General features: G+C 33.7%; 1 protein-coding gene across 3 annotated transcripts in view; it reads left to right on the plus strand.

Annotated features, from left to right (window-relative positions):
• Window positions 1-25560, plus strand: part of LOC145284452 (serine/threonine-protein kinase 11-interacting protein-like) — a 161446-nt gene that overhangs the window by 111390 nt on the left and 24496 nt on the right. For all 3 annotated transcript variants that reach the window (XM_080133277.1, XM_080133275.1, XM_080133276.1), the window contains one exon: window positions 24501-25389. In XM_080133277.1, the coding sequence (XP_079989403.1) occupies window positions 24501-25389 (889 nt within the window). The remainder of the gene's footprint in view (window positions 1-24500; window positions 25390-25560) is intronic.

Consider the following 25560-nt stretch of genomic DNA (forward strand, 5'->3'; position numbering starts at 1 on the left):
TGCAACGCCACAAACTTAAAAGAACTCTTCGAAAAAAAACAAAACCTTAAAACTATTCTAAATTTCTTAAAAAGAGCAAATCTTTACCATAAAATAAAATGCCATCAAATAACAAACTATACCAAAACATTGCCCGAAAATACCCAGCAAAAATTGACTCTAAAAGTATAAAAAAATTTAAATCTTATACACAGCATTAAATGACCCCAAAAGGTTGATATGTTGGTTAAACAAACTTTTTCCTGTCTCATTCAAAAGAGATGCTTGCATTCATTTTTAATCTTGCCAATTTTGGTAAACCTGCCTGTCAAACCAGATGTTTAATGCATTCAAGTCAATGTTGAAAAACTTCAGTCATTGGCAATAGTTACATGTTATTTACTTCCCCTTGTAATTTTTTAATTTTTTTTGTAAGCGAAACCTTGTATTTTCACTAATTTTCATCAAAAAATGTTTTCTTTAATAACTTTTTTCTACCTTATCTTTTTTCACAATTTTTGGCTTTATTTATTACTGTAACATGAAAATTAAGTAGAGACCAGTGGTTTGCCTTGAAATTTAATATTAAAAATTTTGATTTTCACTATTATAGTGTAGTTGCACCAAAATCTTTGTAACGTTTTCCTCTGAAGAAAAAAAGCCAAATTTTTTAAACTCCATGGAATAAGGAAATAAGGAAATAATTAACTTTATTTTGTATTCCTTGTTTATAGATAATAAATGTTGCAAATCATAATTCTCAAAATTTTAACTGTATTCACATATATATATATATATGGTAGTTATATAAAAGTTAATTTTGTCCAGTGATGCTCTTTCGTCAGCTACCGTTAAGTTTTTATATGGCTCTACTATCCAAATTTACTTTACTAGTCTCGGCATAGAGAATATTATCTGCACAAAGCTTCTAGAATGCTTAGGACACTCGCATTACAGCAACACTTCTTCACTGCAAGAGAGTAAACCCCAATGGCAAAGGTGGAACTCAACTAGCATTCTTCTATAAACTATGTCAATCACTTTATTGCAGATTAGTAAAATATCAACATTTCACTGAATATACGTCACAAAAAAATGAAAATTGTATCATCAATGGGCTGCTTTAAGGTTAGTTATTTCCCAAAATTTTATTCAAATTCATGCGATATTCACGAAGTTATGGAATTTTATTTATTATCAAAGAAATTTTACTGTCCATCGCTTTATTGCAGATCTCTTAAAATGCCAAAAAATCAGACAATTAAAGGTCATCGAAAAGCAAAGGATATTTGCTGGACTCGCAGAAAGATTGTCTATCAAAGATTTAGCCACGGAGCTGTAAAGGGATCCAAGAACCTTGGTCTCATTCTTGAACAAACCAAACACAAAATCCAGAAAAATAAGGGCACCAGGAGAAACCATTCAGATTGTGATATTTGGAAAATTTGTGGGGAAATCAACCGAAACACAAACAGCACCAGTGCTTCCATTTTTAAAAAAGCTGGAATCGCTCCAAGATCCAGGCAAACCAGGTACAATGTGCTGAATGAGACTGCAAAGAATATCAAACCTCCATTGAGCAAACAACATAGGGAAAAACGAATGGCTTGGACACAGAATTACATGAAAATGGATTTCCAACAGGTCCTATTTAGGGATGAGGCCCATACTACTCTTGACAGTCTGGATAGATGGGCCAAAGTTTGAAACCCGAATGGAACTCCAACCTGTTAAAGAGTTCATCGCCAACAAGGAGGTGGAGGCATCATGTTTTGGGCGGGAATCATTGGGGATAAGTTGGTTAGGCAATGCCGAGTGCCAGAGGGTGTAAAGCTTGCCAACAATGCATACACAGCCTTTTTGGATGATTATTTGTCAACATAACTAGATGACCTACCATTGTCACGTTGCTTTCAGATAATTTTTATACATTCTGCTTGGGGCGACTGCGGCCTTTCTTGAATCTATAGGATTCGTTGGGGAAACTCTCATGACCTGACCACTGTGTTCTCCAGACCTTAATCCGATTGAATATCTCTGATCAATATTAGAAAGAGGAGTTTATGATGGAGAAGAGCAATTTACTTCAAAGGATGCCTTGTGGGAGAACATAGTTGTCGTTGCTAGAACCATAACTCTTTTTAAGATCAAACAATTGACTTCCTCAGGGGACAAAAGGTTGTTTTAAGTCATTTAAAAAAATGGTGGATATGTCTATAAATAATTTATGACGCTTATACCTAAAATATGCTTTTATTTATTATTCTTTGACATAAAAATATAATAAAAAGTAAAGTTCGCAAGATAAGACATTGTATTTTTGCCCTAATACAACATTTTAAGAGACTTGCAATAAAGCGATGGACAGTAGAAATTCCTCGATAAAGAATAAAATATAACTTTGTGAATATCGTATGAATTTGAATAAAAATTTTGGAAATGATTAACCTTAAAGCAGTCGTTTGGTGATAGAATTTTCATATTGTTGCAATGTATATTTAGTAAAATAGATATTTTACTAATCTGCAATAAAGTGATTGACACAGTATAGTTGTAGAAGATAACTGAAATGCCAGTTCATCCAAAGACCATTTATCACGCTTTGTTATACATATTGATATTTTATATGATAGATTCCTGTTTATAGGTTCACCCTCCCCCTTGAGGGGGGGGGTATTGTAGTGATTGATTAGCCATCTACCTCATCCACTAAGCCTGGTGGTGCAACTTAGTCTTGCCACCAATAACTTTGCTATGCAGCAGGTAGTATTGGATTATATAGAACTAGTAACATTTAAAATGCCCAATATTTTGCCTTTTTCACTCAGTTTTTTATGTGATTGTAATGGTTTTGATATGGAATAGATAATACTAATCTATTGAAATTTAAAGAAAAATATGGCAGTGACCTTAAAGTGGTAAATAGAAAAAAATGGATAAATGAAAGCTGTATTTTCAATGCTAAATGCTTTTCTGGCTTAAAAGAGCAAAAATATGTAAAAAGAACATGTAAAGTATGTAATGAAGATGTTTCTAGAGAATCATTGATTTACTAAATTCAAATATGGAGACTTGAGTCTAGAAACTGTAAGATCACCATGGAAGACACTCAGTGTTCACCTATGATATGTTAAAGTTTAAAATTGAACCCTATCTAAAAATCAAGACTGAAGAGCTTCCAGAGATATTGGAAATTCTAAAATGTTAGTTTAGGAAGATCCCCTTCTCTCTGTATTTAATCACATTTTACTTGTCCTGCAAGCTCATTCTCCAGTTTTCATGGTTCAGTAGATCAACTGTCTCCAAATTTTTGTTGTCCAATCATTTTCTTCCATGTCTTGACTGGTCAATATTACTGAAAATTGTTTTTTCATTCTTCAAAAATGCTCGGAACTTTCTGGATCACCTATTATTTTCATGTCCTAATTTAAAAACTTTTTTTTGCCTTGTTGCAGGGTTTTTAAAAGTAAAAGAAAATGGCATTTGAATTTACCTCGTGAAAAATTTTAAGATATTTTTTATATGGAAATTAATTTTCAAATTGTTGATTAAATTAATTTTTTTCATATAGATTTTATACAAAATCTAATCATTCAATATATATTTTATAAATATACAGTTTTGTTTGTAAAAACACTTTTGTAGAAAATATTTTTCTAATTTACAATCCATTGCATTTTGAATGCTTTTGATATTATAAAATATTAACTATGTACAATATTATGAAATCATTAAACCTTGTATTTTAACTATTTCGCCATATTGTAATTGATAGCAAAGCAGCCATTTTGTATTATATTGATTATTAAAAAGAAAAACAAAATATTCCTCTCAAGCATAGGAATTTAAAAAAAAAAATTTGATGTGAATCCAAATTTTCAAACAGTTTTCTTCCGATCATTCTAGTTTTATTTTTCATGCATCCTGTTTTTATTAGAATGCATAATACATTCATAATACACTGTTTATTTCATATACAAAAAAGGGCATATTAAAAAGTGACTTAGATAATTTCTCAAATAGGATGTTTTGGCATATAATCAATTTGCCAAAATATTAATTTGAATTCACCATCTGTAAATTGATCTTTAATTTTGTAATTTATTACTGAAACATTTAAAGCATTTAGACCTATATCAATAGGTATATCTAAAAATGTGAAATGTGAACGCAACATCAGAAAACTTTGGTTCAAGCATCTATTTTTTATGCTTACATCATATTTTGTGAACTAGTTTTATTGATATGCTGAATTGAAACAAAATATTTTTATAAAATGGAGAATTTGTCAAATTTTACAGTATTTCATTAATACATGATGATTGGCAATGAATACTATTGAGACATTGGTGAAAAATATTTTTTAAATTGTTTGCTATAATTTATTTTTTCAGTCTTGATACAATTGTGACTTTTTCTGATTTTTTATTTGAATATTTTTTGTTGAATAAATTAGTAACTTATTGTTTAATGATGTACAAGATTCAGTGAAATATTTCAATGACTTTTTACCAAAATAATAAAGATATTATTTTAATTGATAAATTTGAGAGGGAATTGAAATAATTATTAGTTCGTTAGAAATCAGTATTTTGTTTTATTAGTTTAATTTTTGTATATTTAATGAAAATTCATTTGGATGAACTAAATGTTTTTAATAATAAAAAAAAAAACAAATTGGTATTGGTAACAAACATGAAAAAAAAAACATAAGAAAAAGACTGAATTTAACAAAGAAATTACTATGGTTTGATTCAATGTTTTCCTTTGAGCACAAGCTTTATCAAGAATATTTAGACACTAGCACGCCACCCAGCATTGGCCAGTCATAAAATGTTTAAATATATTAATTTATGCAGATTTTGTATTTATTATTATAGTCAATTCTCTATAGATTATTATATTGTACCCAATATATATTAGTGATTTAAAAAAAAAAAAAAAAAGAAAAAAAAATTTGATTTGGGTGCTATCAGCTAAAATCGAAACCAAAACATTTCTCTCCAGCAGTATTTGCTACTATCTGATCTAATGACACATCGATATTAAAACTTCAAAAATTAATGCAATAAAATGTATATTTACGCATGCATACGGGAGATACCTTAAGCAGACTTATGTCTACTAAATTCCAACTTTTCAATTTTGACCCCTTAGCTATTTTTTTTTTTTTTTTTTTTTTTTTTGACTAATCATATTTATTCCATAGGTTCAAATCCCCTAGATATTCAAGTTTCAAGACAGACTAGATCAAAAAAAAAAAATTAACAGTAATTTGGTAGAAACCGTTTTGCACACACACACACACACACACACACACACACACACACACACACACACACACACACACAAGGCCACTTATATATTAATGCCATGATGGAGTAATAAATCCCAAATGCAAAGTATTTGAGTCGAAGGAAATATTAGTGGAAGAACTGTGTGGATAGAAGGGGCAATGGTTGTTTCAACATGAAATTTTTGGTTAATTGCAAACTTTTATAGAAATTTGCTAGTAATGTTGATAGGGTGTGGGTAGAGTAAAAAGAGTCAGAAGTGTGATAGCATGATTCAAGAATGTTAGGATGAGAAGGATGTTTGTGGATAGCAAAGTCCTAGTAGTTTCAGTAAGGTTAAGAGTAGGAGGAAGAGGTGTAAGAATGATGTGGTTACAGTGAAATCTGAAGTAATTTCATTTAGTTTAATTGTAGTTGAAATGTAAAGAATATTCAAATAGGATATTTTTTGCAATGACTGGGAAGGGCAGAAAGATACCGGATAACTGATTGACTTGAATGCATTAAACATCATATCAATGTTGAGAAACTTCTCAGTCATTGGCAATAGTTATTTACCTCCCTTTGTATTTTTTTTTTTTTTTTTTTTTTTTAAGCGAAACCTTATATTTTCACTAATTTTCACCAAAAATGTTTTCTTTAATAACTTTTTTTCTACCTTATCGTTTTTCATAATTTTTGGATATATGTAACTGATTGATATGATTCTTAGATCGTAAGATAAGGTTTGCTTCTATGAGGTATGTTTAATTGATATTGTGTGCAAATTTAATTATTGAAGCTTTATGGAAATTAGATGGGAGTCAAAACACTGTCATTTTTGTTGTCACTTAGTTTTATGGATTTTTTTTTTCTTTTTTGAGGCATTGTTTTTTGCCAGTGTAGAATTTGTTAGTCAGTACATAAAATTGTGTATGTACCCGTGTGTGTTGGAGAGGTTGAGCCAGGGTTTTTAGTTTATTCATTGAAGATGTTTTTACTTGAGTGAAGTAGGTTATATGATCCCACAACTATATGTGATTAAGACGGTGTAAGAATGTTTGTTCATCTTAAAAATCAGATTATGATTCTGTGTTAATCTTTGTTCAAAAGTCTTTTTTTTTCTAATTTGCATGTTTGTTACCTATGCATTGTCAGATTATCACCCTCCAAACATACCTCAAACACACACATAGAACAAATTTGGATAATGTTTGACAATATAGATACAAATGAATAAACCCAAATGTGCTCTAAGCAAGTAATGAGATTTTTTAATATTTTGTCTCTAGCTCCCTCCCTCTCTCTCTCATATATATATATATATATATATATATATATATATATATATATATATATATATATATATTGAGGGAGAGAATCAAGTCTTCAATTTGAAATGTGAAAAAATGTTATGTCCAAAGTTTTTAAAAAATAACAGGCATGACTCTCCTCTTCCCAATCCCCGTCTTAACCTCCAGATTTGCCTCTTTACGCCACTTCCCTACCTACAACCCCTTGTCATATTTGCTAAATATCTAAAGACTTGATTGGGCATTTTATGGCGTATCAACCCTTTTCCAATTATTTAATGCTCAATCCAGTCATTTTGATAAGTTTTTAGGTTTTAAGTCCTTTATACTGTCAAATATTTATTCATAGTGTTTGGTTTGGTTGTTTTCTAGAGGAAAATTGTGGCTTTTGGTTTTGCAGAACATGCTTTTGTTTTTTCCATTTCCTTTTGCAAAACTCAACTATGTTTGGTGCATTTTAGGTCAGGAAGCCAGTATCTTCAGATAGCCTGATCTGGTAGCACTAAAAACTAGAAAATGTTTTTGTATCTATCGTTTTTAAGTGCATATGTATTATGATAATCTTGTCCATTAAAAAAAAATTGCTTGTAACAAAACAAAATATTAAGATGCATCCATTCAATTTGTGCATTTAGCAATGAAAGGCTATATCCAACAAGTGTGACCAGAACCCCTCTTATATAATCATTTGAAATCGCGAGTCAATCAATTGAAGAAAACTCAAAATTATCTCATCTCATCAAACCCGGAAAAGACAAGGCCATCTGCAACTTTTAGATGTGCGGACCAGTAATTTAACACAATTTTGAAAAACTTTCATTGCAGTGGCAGTCGACACGTTTTGAATATTGCAAAGTTGAATAAAAATTTAAAAAAAAAAAAAAAGCAAAAAAGAAAAAAAAGTTTCTTTATTCAATCAAGTTAACATTGGAATTATATGTGAATTGTATTAAAGTTGGCATATATCAAGCAAAATTTTAAATATGTTTGTGTAAATTCCTTTTTATTGAACGCACTGGTAATAATTTCTTTATGAATGAACTAACCTTGTTATATAAATTTGTTTTCAATAATGCTTAATAATATTGTTAAAAATAAATTTGTTATAGTCAGTTAACCTACTTCCGGCGTAGCGCTACCGGAAGCAGTAATAAGGCAAATGAGTTCCTTCACTTTTATTGTTCTTCAGTATTTCTATTGTGAAGCGATTTATTGAAATAAAATATAAGGACATTATTGAAAAGTATACAATAAAAATAGCACAATTAGGTTGCACTTTTTAAATAGTTCACTAGTGAGGCAAGTTATCTTAATATTCCATAAGAATCTTTCACTTAGTGATACAAGCACCAAGTGAAAGATTGTTTCCGCAATCTGTCCCATTACTACTTAAAGATTTTAAAGTGTTTTCAATAATTCTTTAAAAAACAACATAAAACCAATTACAATAATTTTTAATTAAAATAAGACCAAAAGAAAACTTTTCAATGATTATTAAATTTAAAAAAAAAAAAAAAAAAAAAAAAAAGCTTGGAAAACGTAATTAAAAAGAAAAAAAATACTTGCACAGGGAAGATATAAGCGCGAGAGAAAAAAGTAAAGGAACCGATTTGCCTTATCACTGCTTTCCGCAGTGCTACGCAGGAAGTTAGGAAGTATGTTAGTTGACTATAACTCTACAGAAAATGTGTTAGTAGTTTTAAAAGAAAACTAAATCTTATGACAGAATAACATCATTTAAAAGTGGCTCAGTATTTCATGTAGAAGTAAATTTTCGACTGACTATAGATTAAGAAATTAAAGATGTATTTCTTGGGAAATTGTGTCATTGTTTTCAAAAAATATTAATAGTAAATATGTATTAAAAAAAAAATAAAAAATAATGAATACACCTTTTCTTCCTCTGTGCCTAATAATATTAAACAGATTTTCCGTCATCAGTTTTTCCAAGAACTTCCCTTCTCTGGAACATTGATTTCCTCATCTTCAAATCCATGTCAATAAATGTCAGTCTTTATATGCAATCAAATTTTCTTCCTTCCATTTATCATTTTCAATCCTCTCATAATATTATTCATCTTCCAACTGATATTCAACTCTAATCAACACTTATCCTCAAGTGGCTATTTGCCTCAATAAATAACTCCAAATTAAAAATTATTTTTTATATAACTTGCATGCTTAATTCCTGTGATAATTAGGATGCATTCTTGAATGCAAACTTTCGTCATCAAATCTTCCAACTCAAATGCATTTGTTTGCACTCTATTTTTAAGAATTTTTTTTTCTTATTTTTATTTGTTTAATTTATTTTATTTTATTTGTTTTTATTTTTTATTTAAATGTGGAAGAGCATAAAAAGGTTATAGCAATGCAGGGAATCATGTGTTAAAATGATGCGACGTATAGACAAACAAGAGGGTTTTGTAGAGATTTTTTTTAATTTTTTAAAAAATTTTTTATATCTTCATATATCTGTAATAGCAAGGTGAGTGAGCGTAATGGCTGGTAATGAGGAATGGCTGATCCTCATCAATGCTAGCGTTGTATCAGCAATGTGCACATGGATAAAAATCGCTGACACCAAAAACAAAAATAAATGTTAGATTCTGCATAATAGTCAAACGAAAAAGTTAACATTTATAATAAAGTTTTATTTAACAATACAGATAAATCATTTTTTTTTATGCCATGTCAACGCACGAGGAAAAGATTAAGTCATTGAAATGATTCATGAGATGTTCATAGTGCTTGGAAATAAATGTTAGGTTTTTATAACCTGGAAAAGTCGCGAGGACTTTGTATATTGTTAAGAGATAAACCATTAACATCCGCAGCTCCTGTTGTGTCGACCTTCGTTATTTTTCCCGACCGCCAAATTATATCAAACATGTCAAGTGCAACACATATATTTCTTAAATAGTCTGATAAGACTTGAGTAAAAGAACTTTAAAAAAAAATTTTTTTTTTTTTTTTTTTTTTTTTTTAACGAAAAAAATAAAATAAAATTTGTTAGTTGTAGTAATGTGATAATTTTGCTCCATAAACGTGTCTGATGTGACAAAAGGTTATTTTCTTGGGAATTAATCCAGTGAAGTTTAAGAGGCTTTAGGTACATGGCGTGTGGCGTCAATATTAGTGATTTTATGTCAAAGAGATTGAGTCAAAACAGTGCATTGTTCATTTATGATACTGCGTCATTTATAGTACTGCGTCCTGAACTGAACTGACCGAAAGTCTGACTCAACTGATTTGGATTTTTGGGTGGCTCCCAACGAAGGCTGTTAGAAAAAGGTTTTAGAAAGTGTTTTCTTCGAGTGTTTATTGGACAGAAAATGGACACCCTGTCATGTGGTATTGCCTTGTCATACCTCCGGGTGAATAGGTACAGTTTTACTTTTTACTTCTACAGAATTTGCGTGTGTGGATACGACAAATGTATGCGTAACTGAAATGTTATTTATCCATCCATTTTAATGTCTCTAGCGTGACGCTACATATCCATTTATTTTCCAGATACAAGAGTAAAATAGATTTACTGTTTGAGGTAACTGGGATCTTTGATATTTTGAGAATATAATCTTTCAGAAAGAAAGGAACCGAAAGAAATCTTTAAATTTTTAAAAAAATTTAACACCAGGTTTCCTACATTCTATAGCCTTCTTATATTCTTCCACATTTACTTCCCAGCAATGCTTCAAGCAACCTACCTTTTTCTTTTATTTATTTCTATTTATTTGTTTAATTGCAACCTTGTTTAGTATTTTTTAAATAATAAAAAAAATTTTTTTGAGTGTTATTTATTTATTTGTTTTTGTACTTTACACAATCCTGCCTTATTTAAAAGAAATCTTTGATTTCAATCAACTTGTAATGAAACATTTTATGAGGTTGACATTAAATAAATGAAATCTTTAGTTTTATATTACTAAGGCTGCACTGAAAATAATTTATACCCCCCCCCAACCTTAAATACTTCATTTGAGTTAGTATGATCCCAAGGTAGGATGAGAAAAGAAAATTTTAAGGAATATAAAGATAACTCTATTGGGAAAGAAGTCGTTTAAACTCTTTACCAACTAGAATAAAATAGTCTCATTTTCATACCAATATCCTAACAAAGAATTCGCTCTTTTTTTATTTCTACTTAATTTTTTAAAGCAGAGTTAATGTGTGTTGCAAAGTCTTTTCCTATAAATTTTGATTACACAAAACACATGGTAAAATATTCCTCAATTTTGGGATTGAGTTATGCCTTGAAAAAAATTAGCTTCCATATAAGTAATATTATTTAACTCCTTGTGATAGAAACAAGCATCCAAGGGTGGCATGTGCATGCTGTAAAAGTCATCGAAACTCAAACTCAAAACCCGACTGATAGGAGGCGAAAAGGTGACATGTGCAAATTAAGACACGGTCGAATTTGAGCATGTAAAAAGCCGGCATTTCTTTCATTGGAGAAGATATGTTTTTGTTGACTCAGAATCGTTTGAACGTACGGTTAATTCGCATTTCAGTGGGAAGAAAGAAATATGGATTTTCTACGAACGTTCAAACAGGAAGAGAAATAAGGATTGTTGTTTTTTTGTGTCAAGAACGTTGCAAGCTGAAGAAAAACGTTTTTTTTGTTTTTTTTTTACATGAACATTTAATGGTATTCGACAGTTAAAAGGAAAAAAATTTCATTTCAACACTAGACTCCTATGAATAGAAAGTGACTAATTTTGGATTTAGTCTTCATTTTCTTGTATTTAATTGGTTTTGAAAAGAAAAATCACATTCGGTGCTGTCACCAAAGCTCAATAGTAAAAATAAAAAGACCGTCAATTCAACACCCCAATTGTGCTGACAACTAAGACACAAGATCAGCACTACACTGTTTTATGTTGCTCAGACTCGTCAACATCTAATATTCAAAGGTGACTTGAATTGATACAAATACTTAGAAGACCTGCCAAGCTAGTGGGCTCCTACAAAACTAGAAAACTGTACACACATGTTGGTATCCGATATCTCTACAAAACCCACAATTCGCCCACAAATAAAGTATTGTCACATCTGAACTGGTACACTAGCTACTATCCTCTCTTTCTCTAAAACAAGACTCTAGTTTAATAGGTCCCCTACTGTCTACCAAGCTCCGGCCCCTATCTCATCACTGCACTTTTGCATTCCTGTGCTTGTTTTACAAGTACTTTAATGGAATGTGCAGTGATGAACTGACTCACTTGTGTCTCCCCGACATAAATATCCCTGACTAGTCAATCAGCAAAATCACACCCCTTCACTTAGAGGCCCCCAGATGCCGGAAGGATTTCTACTTTAATAGACTCTTCCTTAGCCTTTGAAATTTTCTCACTTCTACATTTCTCCGATTGTACCAACGTGCAAAAATTTCGATGTAATGTGAACAAATATCTTGCTATAGAACTCGCTACTCATCACTCCATTAAATTTGGTGAAAAAAGTCAATTAGTTTGTATATTTCGTTATCTAACAAAATATACATGGAAGAAAACTGAAACCTTGTCTTGCCATCAATGTTTTCGCAAATGACTTTGAAGCTTGCATTTGAGGCGCTGAATGCCGTAACTCTGTAAGTGCTGTAAAAAAGGGGAAAAGGGCTGTTAAAGTTTAGTTTTGTGAGTATACTGTGCGTTAGTTGATTTCTACCTATGTTCCGGTCTAAATTCGACCGTAACTACTCTTGTATGTGTTAGAGGAAGCTATGGGGAATAAAATGATCTAATAACTTGATATTTTGTCAGAATGGCGCTTATGTTTTATATGCTGATACAACCCCTAGCCCTCAACTGATTTATAGCACAAGCTGCAGGAGAAAAGTTTTTGATTTAGGTCAGATAAATGAAGTACAACCATACCAGGAGAGGTCTAGCCACACTAAGCTATCATCTAATATATATAGAAGGCATAAGTCAACTTAAAGTGCTCTTGTATGCATGCGCAAATATATATTTATACATCAAACTTAGTTTATTTTTAACTTTCTTATCCATCTGACGATAGCTCAAATATTAACAACTAAGGCTGGAGCGCAAAATTTTGTTCTGATTCTAACACCCAAGTCATGTTTTTTTTTTTTTTTTTACTTTTGAAATCACTGCTATATTGGGTGCAATATAATAATAGTGAATTGGCTCTATAATATTAATAAATACGAAATCTGCACAAATTTAAATATCATAGTTAAGTGTATTTTATGACCGGGCAACGCCAGGTGACCTGCTAGTTGCAGTTGTGATTCTTTTTGTTAAACACTTAGTTGCTGTCATTGCTGTAGTTAACAATATGGAGTGAAAGCATGGGTGTGATAAGTTTGAACCCCATTTATTCTACAAAAACTTTCATCAAACCAACACTTGACCTTGTGTCTAATCTGGAGAGAAGGTAAATAAAATGATTTAAGATATTTATTATGGCAACTCTTAAGAGGCATAATTGCCACAAACTTCACAAGTGTAATAATCGGTAACAAATGAACACTATCTTTGTTCTTAAACTGAAGCTGGACCTGTGGAATAAATAAATACATTTTTGGAAACAATATGACCTAAAAGAGTAAAACCCGTTCTTATTAATTTGATATAGTGGTGCTTTGAAATAAGAATGTAGATCAAAAACCGTAATATTAATTAAAACTAATGGTGTCTACTTAATTATCATGTCGAAATTAGTAAAATATCCAAAAATTATGAAAAATAATGCAGAAAATTAATTATTAATGAAAATAGTTTTTAAACTAGCCTGGTTGTAGGTGTGTGTTAAGCTAAAAAAAAAAAAAAAAAAAAAAAGAAAATGTGGTAGTAGGCAGGCAGGCAGGCTTGAACCCGTGACTGTGAAGGAGGAAAAGAAAGTGAAAAAAAAAAAAACATGACGCATTAGCTGTTCTGCCCATCGCAAAGGCAGAAGTGACGTAGGTTTAAATTAAGGCTAGACAATCGAAAAGAGGTGATGACTTTCAAAAATATTGGCGAAAAAGTGACCCCTCCCTCTAGAAAATTGCCCAGTTGAGGGTGAAGGAATTAATGTTTTGGGTCAATTTTTCGATATTTGTCATCCAAAGGGTTAAGCTTCAAAACGATACCGATCTCATGAAAATCTGTCACCTCTGTCAAAAGTTTTTTCAAGACATACAAACATACATTCATACATACATTTAAACAGACAGAGAGATTTATATTATAGACTAGCACGATTCGAACCCAAAACGTTTAGATAATGAGGCTGTGCTCTAAGCAACTGAGCTAAGACAACGTCGACGAAATTGTATTAATTTTTTTAATATTTAAACTAAATCAGGTTACGACGTTATGCGACGCATGCGTAGAAGCGAACTTGTCATGAGAGGACGGTTTTTGCTGACTCCTCCCTGTAGAAAACTGATGATTTTAGGGTGAAGAAATTAATGTTTTTGGCTAATTTTTCGATATTTGTCGGGCGAAGGTTGGAAGTTTAAAATGATACCGATCTTGTGAAAATCCGTGACCTGTGTCGAAAGTTTTTGCGAGACATACAAACACACACACATACATACATACAAACAAACATACATACACACATTTTCGTTTTTATATATATAGAATATAATGAACAAGGGACAGAACTGAAGTCTTGTTACCCCCCCCCCAAATAATGGCATCTCAATAAATCCTTAAAGTATGTTTTATGCAATAATGCAATAATATGTGCTTATTAGGTATTGTCAGAGTGACATGACAATTTAATATTTTTTTTTTAGTAGAAATTCAATTTTGAAACTTTTTGTTTTTGTTCCTATTTTGAAGAAGCACCTTTTGTTTCTACAATCTCCTTTCTTCTCAATGATATAGAATTACCCTCCCCCCCCTTCTGAAATCTTAACATAATATTTGAATTTTAAGTATAGATTTTTTAAGATTTATATTTATTTTGTAATGTTTTTTGTTGTTAACATCTTTAAAAATGTGGCATGATTCTTTAGTTGATTCAGTTGGATCATTGATTTAATTAATGTGAGCGTATTAACATATTATTATTTTACTTTTAAATCCAAAACCTCTTCAAGAATGAATTAAAAAAAAATTAAAAAATGACTAATACGTTTGTGAATTTTCAAGCTAGAAGAGGAAATATATGCATACATTAAAAACTAGATATTATTGAATTCTTAGCAGAAATACCTATGTTTCCCAGCTGATACCTAGGACAATAAAATAGAAATAAACAATCGAATTTTGGAATAATTTCTTGTCTATTCGTTGTGATTTAAAACTTTCTTGCATGTAGAGGGATAGTTTAGAGTACTCACCTCACGTGCAAGTGATTCTGGTTTTGAATCCTGAGTTCAATGTGTTCTGTTAATGAGCTCAAAGTAGAGTAAAACTCAATTCTAGATCTTCCAATCTTTGGCTTTTCTGGTTTGCGTTAGCCAATTGCAAAAAATAATTTTCAAATCATTCATCAATAAAATGTTATCATTCCCCATGAAAGAAAAATTATAATTTTGTCCTTTTTTTTTTCTTTTAAGCGAAAGACAAAATTTGAATTAATTGATAAAACAGTTGGAATTTTGCTAATTAGCAGATAATTCTCATCCATAGTCTTAAAGAATTTGCAATAATGTGTATGTCAAGAGCTTGTTTTCGGTTTTCCACTTAAAAAAAAATCCTTAATTTTTCCTTATTTTATAATGGGGGCGGGGGGAGAAACATGTAATCATTTAAAATGGAGCTAAAACATTTACAAGTAAGTGCTCATTCTAAATATCCTATTTATTTTGCTCGGAAATCAACCGCTAACAACTGATGCATGGACAGACACACATTCGCTATTGTATTATATGTATAGCGAAGACATCATTAAAAAATTTATTAAAACAATAAAAATCAATCCTGAGATTTGCGATTAAATTTCTATGTATTATTTGTATTATTCGGAAGTTATCATCATCTTGATTGTTATGCGCAGAATGTTTCGGCTGGTGTAACATCCAAACTTTTTTAAGATAAATCTTTATATCGAACTTGAAAAATCTATACAGAATTTTCAGTGGAACTCTTTATTTAATCCATGGGGATAGATTTAAAAAATTTTTTTATTACATTTTCACCCCAAACAAGGTACATTGACACTTTGATGTAGGGAGTTATTATCAGGGACATAAGCTACAAGGGTACTATGTAGGGAGTTGGGCAGCAAGATGTCTGTTCACACTACACTTGAACTTCTGCATGTCAGTACAGTTGGGGACGCAGGGGCTTGGAAGTCTAGCAGTTCTGGGGAAGAAACTATTGGAGTTGAAAGCTCTCTTACATCGTGGGATCTCTACTGTGTAAGGGTGGGATTTAGCTGCTGGTCGGGTTTGTCAGGGGTATTTACGTTGAGGGGGTAAAAGTGCTTGTAGTTTGTCATACCATTCACCATTAAAATACTTATAAAACAGGCAGAGGGATGCAACATTTCATCGATGGGACAGAGGTTGAAAACAGTTCAGGTTGGCAACTCTCTTTTGAACCCTGTCTAGGAGCTAGAGACTAGTAGCAGATGCACCAGCCCAAATGTGACAGCAATATTCCATACATAGAGAGAGCCTACCTTCTTCGCAGCAGCCTTGGCAATGCTCTTAATGTATATGTTCCAACTCATGTTCCTTGTGAACGTAAGGCTGAGGAGTTTAAAAGAAATACTTTTAGGTAATGTGTCTTTGGCCATTGCTATTGATGGTAGAGAAGGTTTCTTGTAATTATTGAAGGAAACAAGTTTAGTCTTGGCAGCATTTAATGTGATCATCTATTTATGTCCCCATTCCACTACCAATAGAAGGTCTTCCTCTAGGGTTTCTACCATTGCCTTAGAGATGTGTTCATTTGTTTTCCCATCGTGCCTGTTATAGAGCGTGGTGTTATCAGGATATATACCCATCTCAGAGACAATTTTGTCAGGCAGGTCATTTATGAATATTAGAAATAATAAAAGTCCAAGGATAGACTCCTAGGGTACACCCGCATTTGTATCATATTGTTTAGATGTACGACTGTCGAGGACAACCTGGATTTTTCACTTACTTAAGAAGGATTTAATTATGTTAAGTATTCGTCCAGTGATACCATATGATCTGATTTTCCTGAGAAGACCATCGTGCCATATACTGTCAAAAGCCTTAGATATATCTAGGGCTACCGCGATTGTTCTCATTCTATCATCAATGACCAGTAAGAAATGTTAATTATGTTATTCTTAACACTTTATGGTTCACAAAACAAGAATATTGCATAAAATAAAGGTTACTTTCAAAATAAAAGTTCCCAAGGTCAAAAATATGCATCTGAAGAAGGTTGAAGGTGATATTAACTGAAACGTTATTAAAATAACAATGGAGATGGGAATAGTAGACCGTACAATACAAAATAGCAATCTTCATTGGAAAAATTCTGAAATATAAATGATTATATTATACAGAAAACTGAATGCTTCGTTAATTCGTGGAAGTCTTTCTTTGAAACTGGAAATTCTACATCGATAGTCTTATCCTTACTAATAGCATAGGGAGGCGACGGTGGTTTAGTTGTCGAAAGTTTTAGACAGACATACAAACATACATACATTTAAACAGACAAGTGAGATTTATATTATAGATGATGATGATGATGATGATGACTAGTAGCATAGATTGCATTTGACTGTTTTAAAGCTGAAAAATTTAATTTTGCTGTAAGGGGGCATGAGTATGTTGAGAGGATTTTGATTTCAAAAGATTTTCCTAGAAATGAATCTACATAGGTTTTTGGGTGTAGAAAATTAGGGGTTACATGTGACTTTAGATGTTTTAGCAAAGAAAGCTTGTCTCCACCACCATGATGTATTTTCTCTAATTTTTACTTATCATAACCTCATATGTGACCATGCTTATAGCTCCTCTGTTTGCAGTGCATTGCTCTATCTTTGACCAAAACAGACCCGCGACAATTGTAATGCAACAAAAGAGTAATGATTTGACTGATTTGCAACGTGAAGCCAAAAGATGCGACAACTATGAAGTTTCAAGATCTGCTGGAATAGCTTGGCCTTCTTATTGATAGAGAACAAAGGCTTTGTTGGAATAGACTCTTGAATGCTCAAGATTTAGAAGCCCTTGGTAAGTGGAGTAGAGGCCAACTTAAGTTGCGTTGGAAAGAATTGCTCCAAAGAGATTGCATAGCATGGAATCTCTCCTAAGTTGATCCTCATGATGGAGTTTCTTGGAAGTGTGAAGTAAGATCTGTTATGCAGCTACCTAGTCTGAATGATTTCCCCTCAACCTGCGTATTAATAAAAAAAATAACCAATGATAAAACATATAGGGATATGTAATAAATGGAAATCCACTGTTTGAGAAGCATTTGGTATTCATAATTTCAAATTTAATGGTTGAAAAGACCAAACAAGTGCAAAATTGATTTTATTAAACATATTTGTTTATTAAAATTAAATAGAATTTTTTTTTTTTCGAGTAGTAAAATATTCTTCTTCAGGAAATAAATTTTTTTTTGTTATGGTGGACGATAGGAATTTGTTTCATTAAAATAGTACAATATGATGAATAAAAACCGTGTTTACTCCTGACTTTGATTTTATAAGTTGATGCTAAAAAGTGCAAATGGTGACTTAAGGAAATTCCACTTACAGGCATAAAAAGTAATAACTAACTGGGTTCTGTATTCAATTCCGGGCAATGCCAGGTCTTTCTGCTAATCATTAATGGAATTAATGTTTCTCTCTTCTGTATATTCAGTCCAGAAACAAATTTGAACATTACATCAGCCGCTGATAAAAGAAAAAAACAATTCTTAAGTTTGTAGAATCAACATGACACCAACATAAGGGCTCCAACTGGCGCTAGTTGACATAAAAACACTTGAATGAAACAATATTTATTATGCTAGAATATCCACTCATGAACTAGCAACCAATCAGAACCCAGTTTATGGATTTGCCCATATAAGAACAATAAAACATCTCGGCTTATATACTGACTTCTAATCTTCATCTCCAAGCACTCTCTCTTGTCTTACCATAGTACAAAATCGACTTCACAATCTAGTAAGGATACAGTTTTGTCTTTCCAACAGTTCCTTTATGTGTGCTAATCTATAGAATTATAAAACTGTGGGCCATGCTTGCTTTCTTGCCTGCTTGCATCATGTCTGACGATCGGGTGATTCCATCTTTTAAAAAGCGAGATGACAGGTGAATTTATATATATATATATATATATGCATATGGGTGTTGCTCAGAGGCTAAGAAATGAGAGTGGAGACTTGTATGTTTTGGTTTTGATTCTAGCTGATGGCACCTAAGTCATACATATTTTTAGTTTTGATCTCACTAGCATATATTAGGTTCAATATAATAATCGATAGAGAATTGTCTTTATAATAAGGAATACGTAGTCTGCATGAATTAAACTATCATATTTGGAGAATAGTTTCCCATCTCCCTGGAAAATTTCATCAGTATGCCCTGTATTTAAGAATTCAGGTGATCGCTCATCCCCCTCTCAGTACAGGCCAATAAGTCTCCTGTGCGTCATGAGTAAGTTGCTGGAATCTGTGTTAAATACAGAAGTAATCAACCATCTCAACAAAAATAACCTTCTTAGTGACACTCAATATGGTTTCCGTTCTGCTAGATCTACAGCTGATGTGCTTACAGTTATATCTCATAGGATTAGCAAATCTCTTGACGGAGGCAACCTTTCTAGGGCAATTGCTCTTGACATATCTAAGGCCTTTGATAGGGTATGGCATAAAGGTTTACTTCATAAGATCTCTAGCTATGGTATTGCTGGAAATGTCTTCTCAATTATTAAATCATTTCTTTCTGATAGGTTCATAAGAGTAGTAGTTGAGGGGCAAAAATCAGAAGCTCATAGTATTAATGCCGGTGTCCCTCAGGGATCCATCCTGGGCCCAACTCTTTTCCTGATCTATATTAATGATCTTCCAAATCACATGCTTACATCATTTGTAGACATCTATGCTGACGACACTACCATTTATGGTAGCACATCTAAGACAGTAAACGACCAAGTTCTCTCCAATTCTCTCTCCTCTGATCTTGAGCACGTAGTACAATGGGGTAAGGAGTGGCTGGTTACTTTTAATGCATCTAAAACCAAGCTTCTCTCTTTACATCATCAACATTCTGATCCACATCTGGCATCAATTGAAATGAATGGCTCTCGTCTTCAGGAGGCCTCAAGTTTTGACAAGCTTCTTGGCTTGACCATTACTCCTGATCTTAAATGGAACACATACATCAAATCTGTTGCCAAGGCGGCTGGAAAAATGGTGGGATCTTTCTATCGATCCGGTAGATATCTCACTGCTGATGCTATTCTCTATCTATATAAGAGCCAGGTACGTCCAAGGATGGAATACTGTTGCCACATCTGGGCAGGAGCTGCTAGAAAGGACTTGGCCTGCCTTGATAGAGTTCAAAATAGACTTCGTAGCCTCATAGGAGATGTCCTTTTCTCTTCCTTGCAACCTCTATCTCACAGAAGAGATGCTGCGAGTTTGTCTCTGATGTATCGTTATTTTCATGGAAAGTGTTTGACTGAGCTTCAATCTATGGTCCCCCCTCGCCAAACTTTCACAAGAAACACTCGTCTAGCTGAAAACACTATCAATAATTCCCCCCACTCTTTATCTGTGCCTAAACCTAAACGTAGATTCCATGAACAAAGCTTCTTTCTTAGAACTGCACGCCTGTGGAATTGTCTTCCGTTTTCCTGCTTTCCAGCTGACTACAATATGGTTGTCTTCAAGTCTAAAGTAAATAAGTTCTTGATGAGCCGTTCCATATAAGTTATCAAATTTACCAAATTTTCATTACTAATGATTACTATATTGTCCAATTTCTACTGTACACTCTTTAACCCTTATCCTTGAGTGGCCTCTTGGCCTTGATAATGTGGTGATGCCTATGTAAAAAAAAAAAGAAAAAAAAAAGCGTATCTTAAAACTAGGCAATGCCGGGCGACCTGCTAGTCTCAAATAAAACTTTCATGGACAGTTTTTTTTTCTACAAACTTCCCATCTGTGTAACGCATTGCCATATTTGGTATAATCGTAAATGACATTTTAGTAGAATTAAAATGACACTTATTGACATAAGGGATTCAATTGACATCAAGTTGACAGAAAAATCACCGTTTGAATGAAGCAATGTTTATACAATAGAATGTACACTCATGGATCTGCAGCCAGTCATAATCCAGACAATGGATTTGCTCATCTAAACACATTAGAACATCCCAGCATGCTTACATACAAACTTTTTTCTGATCTTTTTTTTTTTTTTTTTTTTTACACAGTGGTCACCACTTATCAAGGCCCGGAAGCCACTCAGGGATAAGGGTTATTGCAAGTACATTACCTTAGTGTGGAGATTTGATGAAGTGTTTACTTAAGGGAGCAGTTCATTATGAATTTGTTAACGTTGGACTTGAAGACATCCAGGTTGTAGTCAGGTGAGAAGCAGGCAGACGGAACAGAGTTCCACAGGCGTGCAGTTCTAAGAAAGAAGCTTTGCTCATGGAATCCACGTTTTGATTTAGGCACAGATAAAGAGTGGGGGAAATTTTTCACAGTGGATTCAGCTAGACGGGTGTTTTTCATGAAAGATTGGCGAGGGGGGACCAGAGATTGGAGTTCAGACGAGCACCTGCCATGGAAATAACGATAAAACAAGGATAGGCTTGCAACGTCTCTTCTGTGGGAGAGTATGATCTCTATTTATTTGGTTCTAGCTCAACTGGTCAGATTGCTGAAGATTGGTAACTAAATTCAATATATACAAGGTGGAATGATAAAATTGTCGTCCTAAAAAAGACGACATGATTCCATTTCCATTTGATGAAAACTGGTTTCCTTTTTTTGTTGCAGACAATCTACTAGTTGGCCAGTTGTGTACAAATCGCAAGAGTGATAGAAACTTTCTATCATGTCTGAAAGTGACACAATGTTCAATGAGCGAAATTGGAGATGCACTGCTGTACAACTCATGCTCTCTACCGATCCAAGTTATGACAACAGGACCATTGCCAGCACCCTCAAAATACAAACACGGATGGTTCAACTCTTGAGAGTGCAGCTCAATGACGTTTCCGGCCATGATTATGGTCTTTTATGTGGTTTCAAGTGAGGGCCACATCATGCCACCTCACATCTTCAAAGTCAGCTTGAAAGTCAACACCAAAGTGTACTTCGATGTGCTGAAGAGTGTAGTGATCCCCTGGTGCAATCAAGTGGTCACTAGGTGTGACAGCAGGACTTGGCACTGGCCCACAAGTCCAAAGAGACTCAGGCTTGGCTTCAGAAGGAGTGTTACGGCTTTGTACCCCCCTCTCACTGATCACACTCCTCCTCTAACCTGAACCCGCTGGACTGCTTTGTTTGGTAATACATCGAGAACATCACCAACCTGACCTCACAACAGCCTGATCGCCACAATCTGCCAAGTATTCACCAAGCTCCCGATATCACTTGTGGAAAAGGCATACTCCAAGTTCTGAAATTGTATCGAGGCAATGATTGAGGCTGAAGACGGCTACATTAGGTAGATGTCAGCTCTGTTACATAATCAAGTTACCTGAATTGATTTTTTCAATAAAAGTTTTAAAATAAAGTTGTAGTGTTGTTTTCTTTAGAATGACAAATGTATTGTTCTATCCTGTAATAAAAAAACACTTTAGCCTCTACTCCAAAATCTGCTGTATAACGTAATACATTTATATCTAAATAAAATAAATTAGCGACTAAATAAAGGTTAACTAATTTGCATAATTTAAAATCTCTGAATATATATACCATGCACTGGATAAGGCAGGGGAGGAGAGGGCAGTAGCCCTAGTTATATCTAAGGCTTTTGATAGGATATAGTACAATGGTCTTCTCATGAAAATCAGATCCTATGGTATTACTGGACGAATACTTAAAATAATTAAATCCTTCTTAAATAAGAGAAGAATCAAGGTTGTCCTTGATGGTTGTACATCTAAAAAATATGATATAAATGTGGGTGTACCTCAGGGGGTTGATCCTTGGACCTTTATTATTCCTGATATTCATAAATGACCTCCCTGATAAAATAGTCTCTTAGATGGATATATTTGCTCTATAACAGGCACGAGGGGAAAACAGATGAACACATATCCAAGGCTATGGCAGAAACTCTATAGGAAGACGTTCAGTCTGTAGTGAAATGGGGTCAAAAATGGATGGTAGCGTTCAATGCTGCCAAGACTAAGCTCGTTTTCTTTAATAATTACAAGAAACCTTCCCAACCAACAATAACTATGGCTAAAGATACATTACCTGAAAGTTTTGCATTCAAACTCTTCGGCTTAACGTTCACAGGGAACATGAACTGGAACAAATGCATCGAGGGCATTGCCATGGCTGCTGCAAGGAAGGTAGGGGTCTTTACTGTGCTAGAAAGTTACTTACGCCTGAAAGTATCCTGTACCTCTACAAAGCCACCATCCGCCCATGTATGGAGTACTGCTGTCACATTTAGGCTGGTGCATCTGCTACTAGTCTCTTACTCCTGGACAGGATTCAAAAGAGAGTTAACAACCTGATAGGTCCTGAACTGTCATCTAAGCTTCAACCTCTGTCCCATCAACAAAATGTTGCATTGTTTTATAATTATTTTAATGGTGGATGCTCCGATGAACTGCAAGCCCTTGTACTCCGTCAACGTAAATACCTCAGACAGACATGACAAGCAGCAAAATCCCACCCCTACACAGTAGAGATTTCTAGATATAAGAAAAGTTTCTACTCGAATAGTTTCTTCCCCAGAACTGCTGGATTTTGGAATTCTCTTCCGGGTTTCTGCTTTCCCAACTGTACTGACATGCAGAAGTTCAAGTGTAACGGGAACAGACATTTTGCTGCCCAACTCCCTTCATAGAATCCCTGCAACTTATGTCCCTGATAGTAGCATCAAAGTGGCACTGTGCCTTGTTTGGGGTGAAAATGTAAAAAAAAAATTCTAATAGTTTCTTCCCTCGAACAGCTAGACTTTGAAATTCCCTTCCTGCTACCTGCTTCCCTGGCGGTCCTGATAGGCAGAAGTTTAAATATAACATAAACCAACATCTTGTTAATCTTTCCTAGGCATGGTCCCAAATACTAGCCTCTTATGTCCAAGTGGCGATATGTCTTGTTAGATGTGATCATGAGTAAAAATATAAAAAAATAACTTAATATGAACAAAAACCTAAAGGGTTTAACTTTGTTATAATTATCAAATCAACATTAAAATATGTTCTAAGATTAAGCACTATTGACACATCTGTGTAAATATCTCTGAAAAAGAACTTCTTTGAGTTAGACAAAGTACAAAATCGACTTTGCAATCTAGTGGGTGGATGATTTCTTCTGTTCTCTACAGACTCTTTTTCACAGAAGAGATGTTGTTAGTCTTTGTCTACTCTTTCATTATTTCCATAGAATGTACCTGACTGAGCTCCAATCTCTGGTTCCTCCTTATAAGACATTCACAGCGAGAACCTGTTTTATTATCACCACTGCAAAGAACTTTACTTTCTTCCTCCGTTTACTGAGCACAAAACAAAATTTCCATGAACAGAGTTTCTTACCAAGAACTTCCCATCTGAGAAACATGTTACCACATTGCTTCCTGCGTATCAACAAGTACTTGTCAAAAACTGTCATCAAGTTTCATTCATTTTATTTATACTTTTTAATCCTCTAATAATATTATTCATTATTCAAATGACAGTATCCTCAAGTGGATTTTAGCCTTGATAAATGGTGCTTTGTTAGCATAATTTTTGTTTTTTCCCTCAAAACATAGTTTTAATGTACTAGATCTTAATTTTATTTCTAAAACTTCATTTTGTTTTTTGTTTTTTTCATTGCAGTAGCAGCAATCCCTCATCTGGTTCGACAACGCCTGTAAATGACGCATCACCTCTACTACGACGTAAGGGTGCCATATCCAAGCGGCGGAAACACCTCACTCCAAGAGATATAAACTCTCTCACTCCATACTCGGATGATGCTCAGTCTCTACAGAATTGGTCACAATCGGCAGAGAATATCAGCCAAATCTGTGTCGGGGATTCACCAGACAAAGGACGCCCAGCAAGTTTTAATCTGGAGGCCACTCAAACCTGGTCGGAGACTCAGGATAACATTGATACAGTTAATACTGATGAAGATCAAACAGTGCCAAGAAATCTAGAGTCTGAGAATACACCAATATTACAACTTGCATGCGAGAAAGTTCTCAAAGAGAATGGGCACTCTTACGCCATCAACATGCAGAAACGTAAAGGCCTTTGCCTGAACAGCAGCCCCAGCCTGAGTCTGACCCCACCCGACTCTTTTCTCACCAGCAATGTCTGCCACAGTATGGTGTCTAGTGTCTACAAGCACACTCTCCAACCAGTTGGCAATGTTGAGGGAGACATCCCCAAGATTTCGGTGGAGGAGTTTGGCAAGACGATCGCCGAAAGTGATGACGATCTGGAAGAATGCGATTCCCGAACTGACAAAGAAAGTTCTATCCAGCCGATAGATGAGACGGCGGTAGATGTCTCTCCTCAACTGACTCATGACGTGACAGCCGATATGGTTTCTCTGTCTGACTCCACGGACACCAACTCGGACATTACTGCACTCAGTGAATCCGTTGATCCAGAGATGCACAAAGACGATATTGCCTGCATTCATTTGGATCACCAGATTCATTTGTTTTTGGTTATGAAACATTTTCAACATGCAGAACGGTACACTTTCAGCATAAAGGTATGTTTTCTGTTGATGAATACTTTTTTTAATATACAGGGTGTTCCAAAAGTCTTGGACACATTTTGACATTGAATATCTCGAGAATTATTAAAAATATAAAAAAACATCTGGTATATTCAGAAAGCTTGTAATCTCAAGTTTTTCATGGAATGTTCAAAGATGTTCAAT

The sequence above is a fragment of the Euprymna scolopes genome, chromosome 9 (assembly GCF_053919585.1).
Source record: "Euprymna scolopes isolate OS-2025 chromosome 9, ASM5391958v1, whole genome shotgun sequence".
NCBI lineage: Eukaryota > Metazoa > Mollusca > Cephalopoda > Sepiida > Sepiolidae > Euprymna > Euprymna scolopes.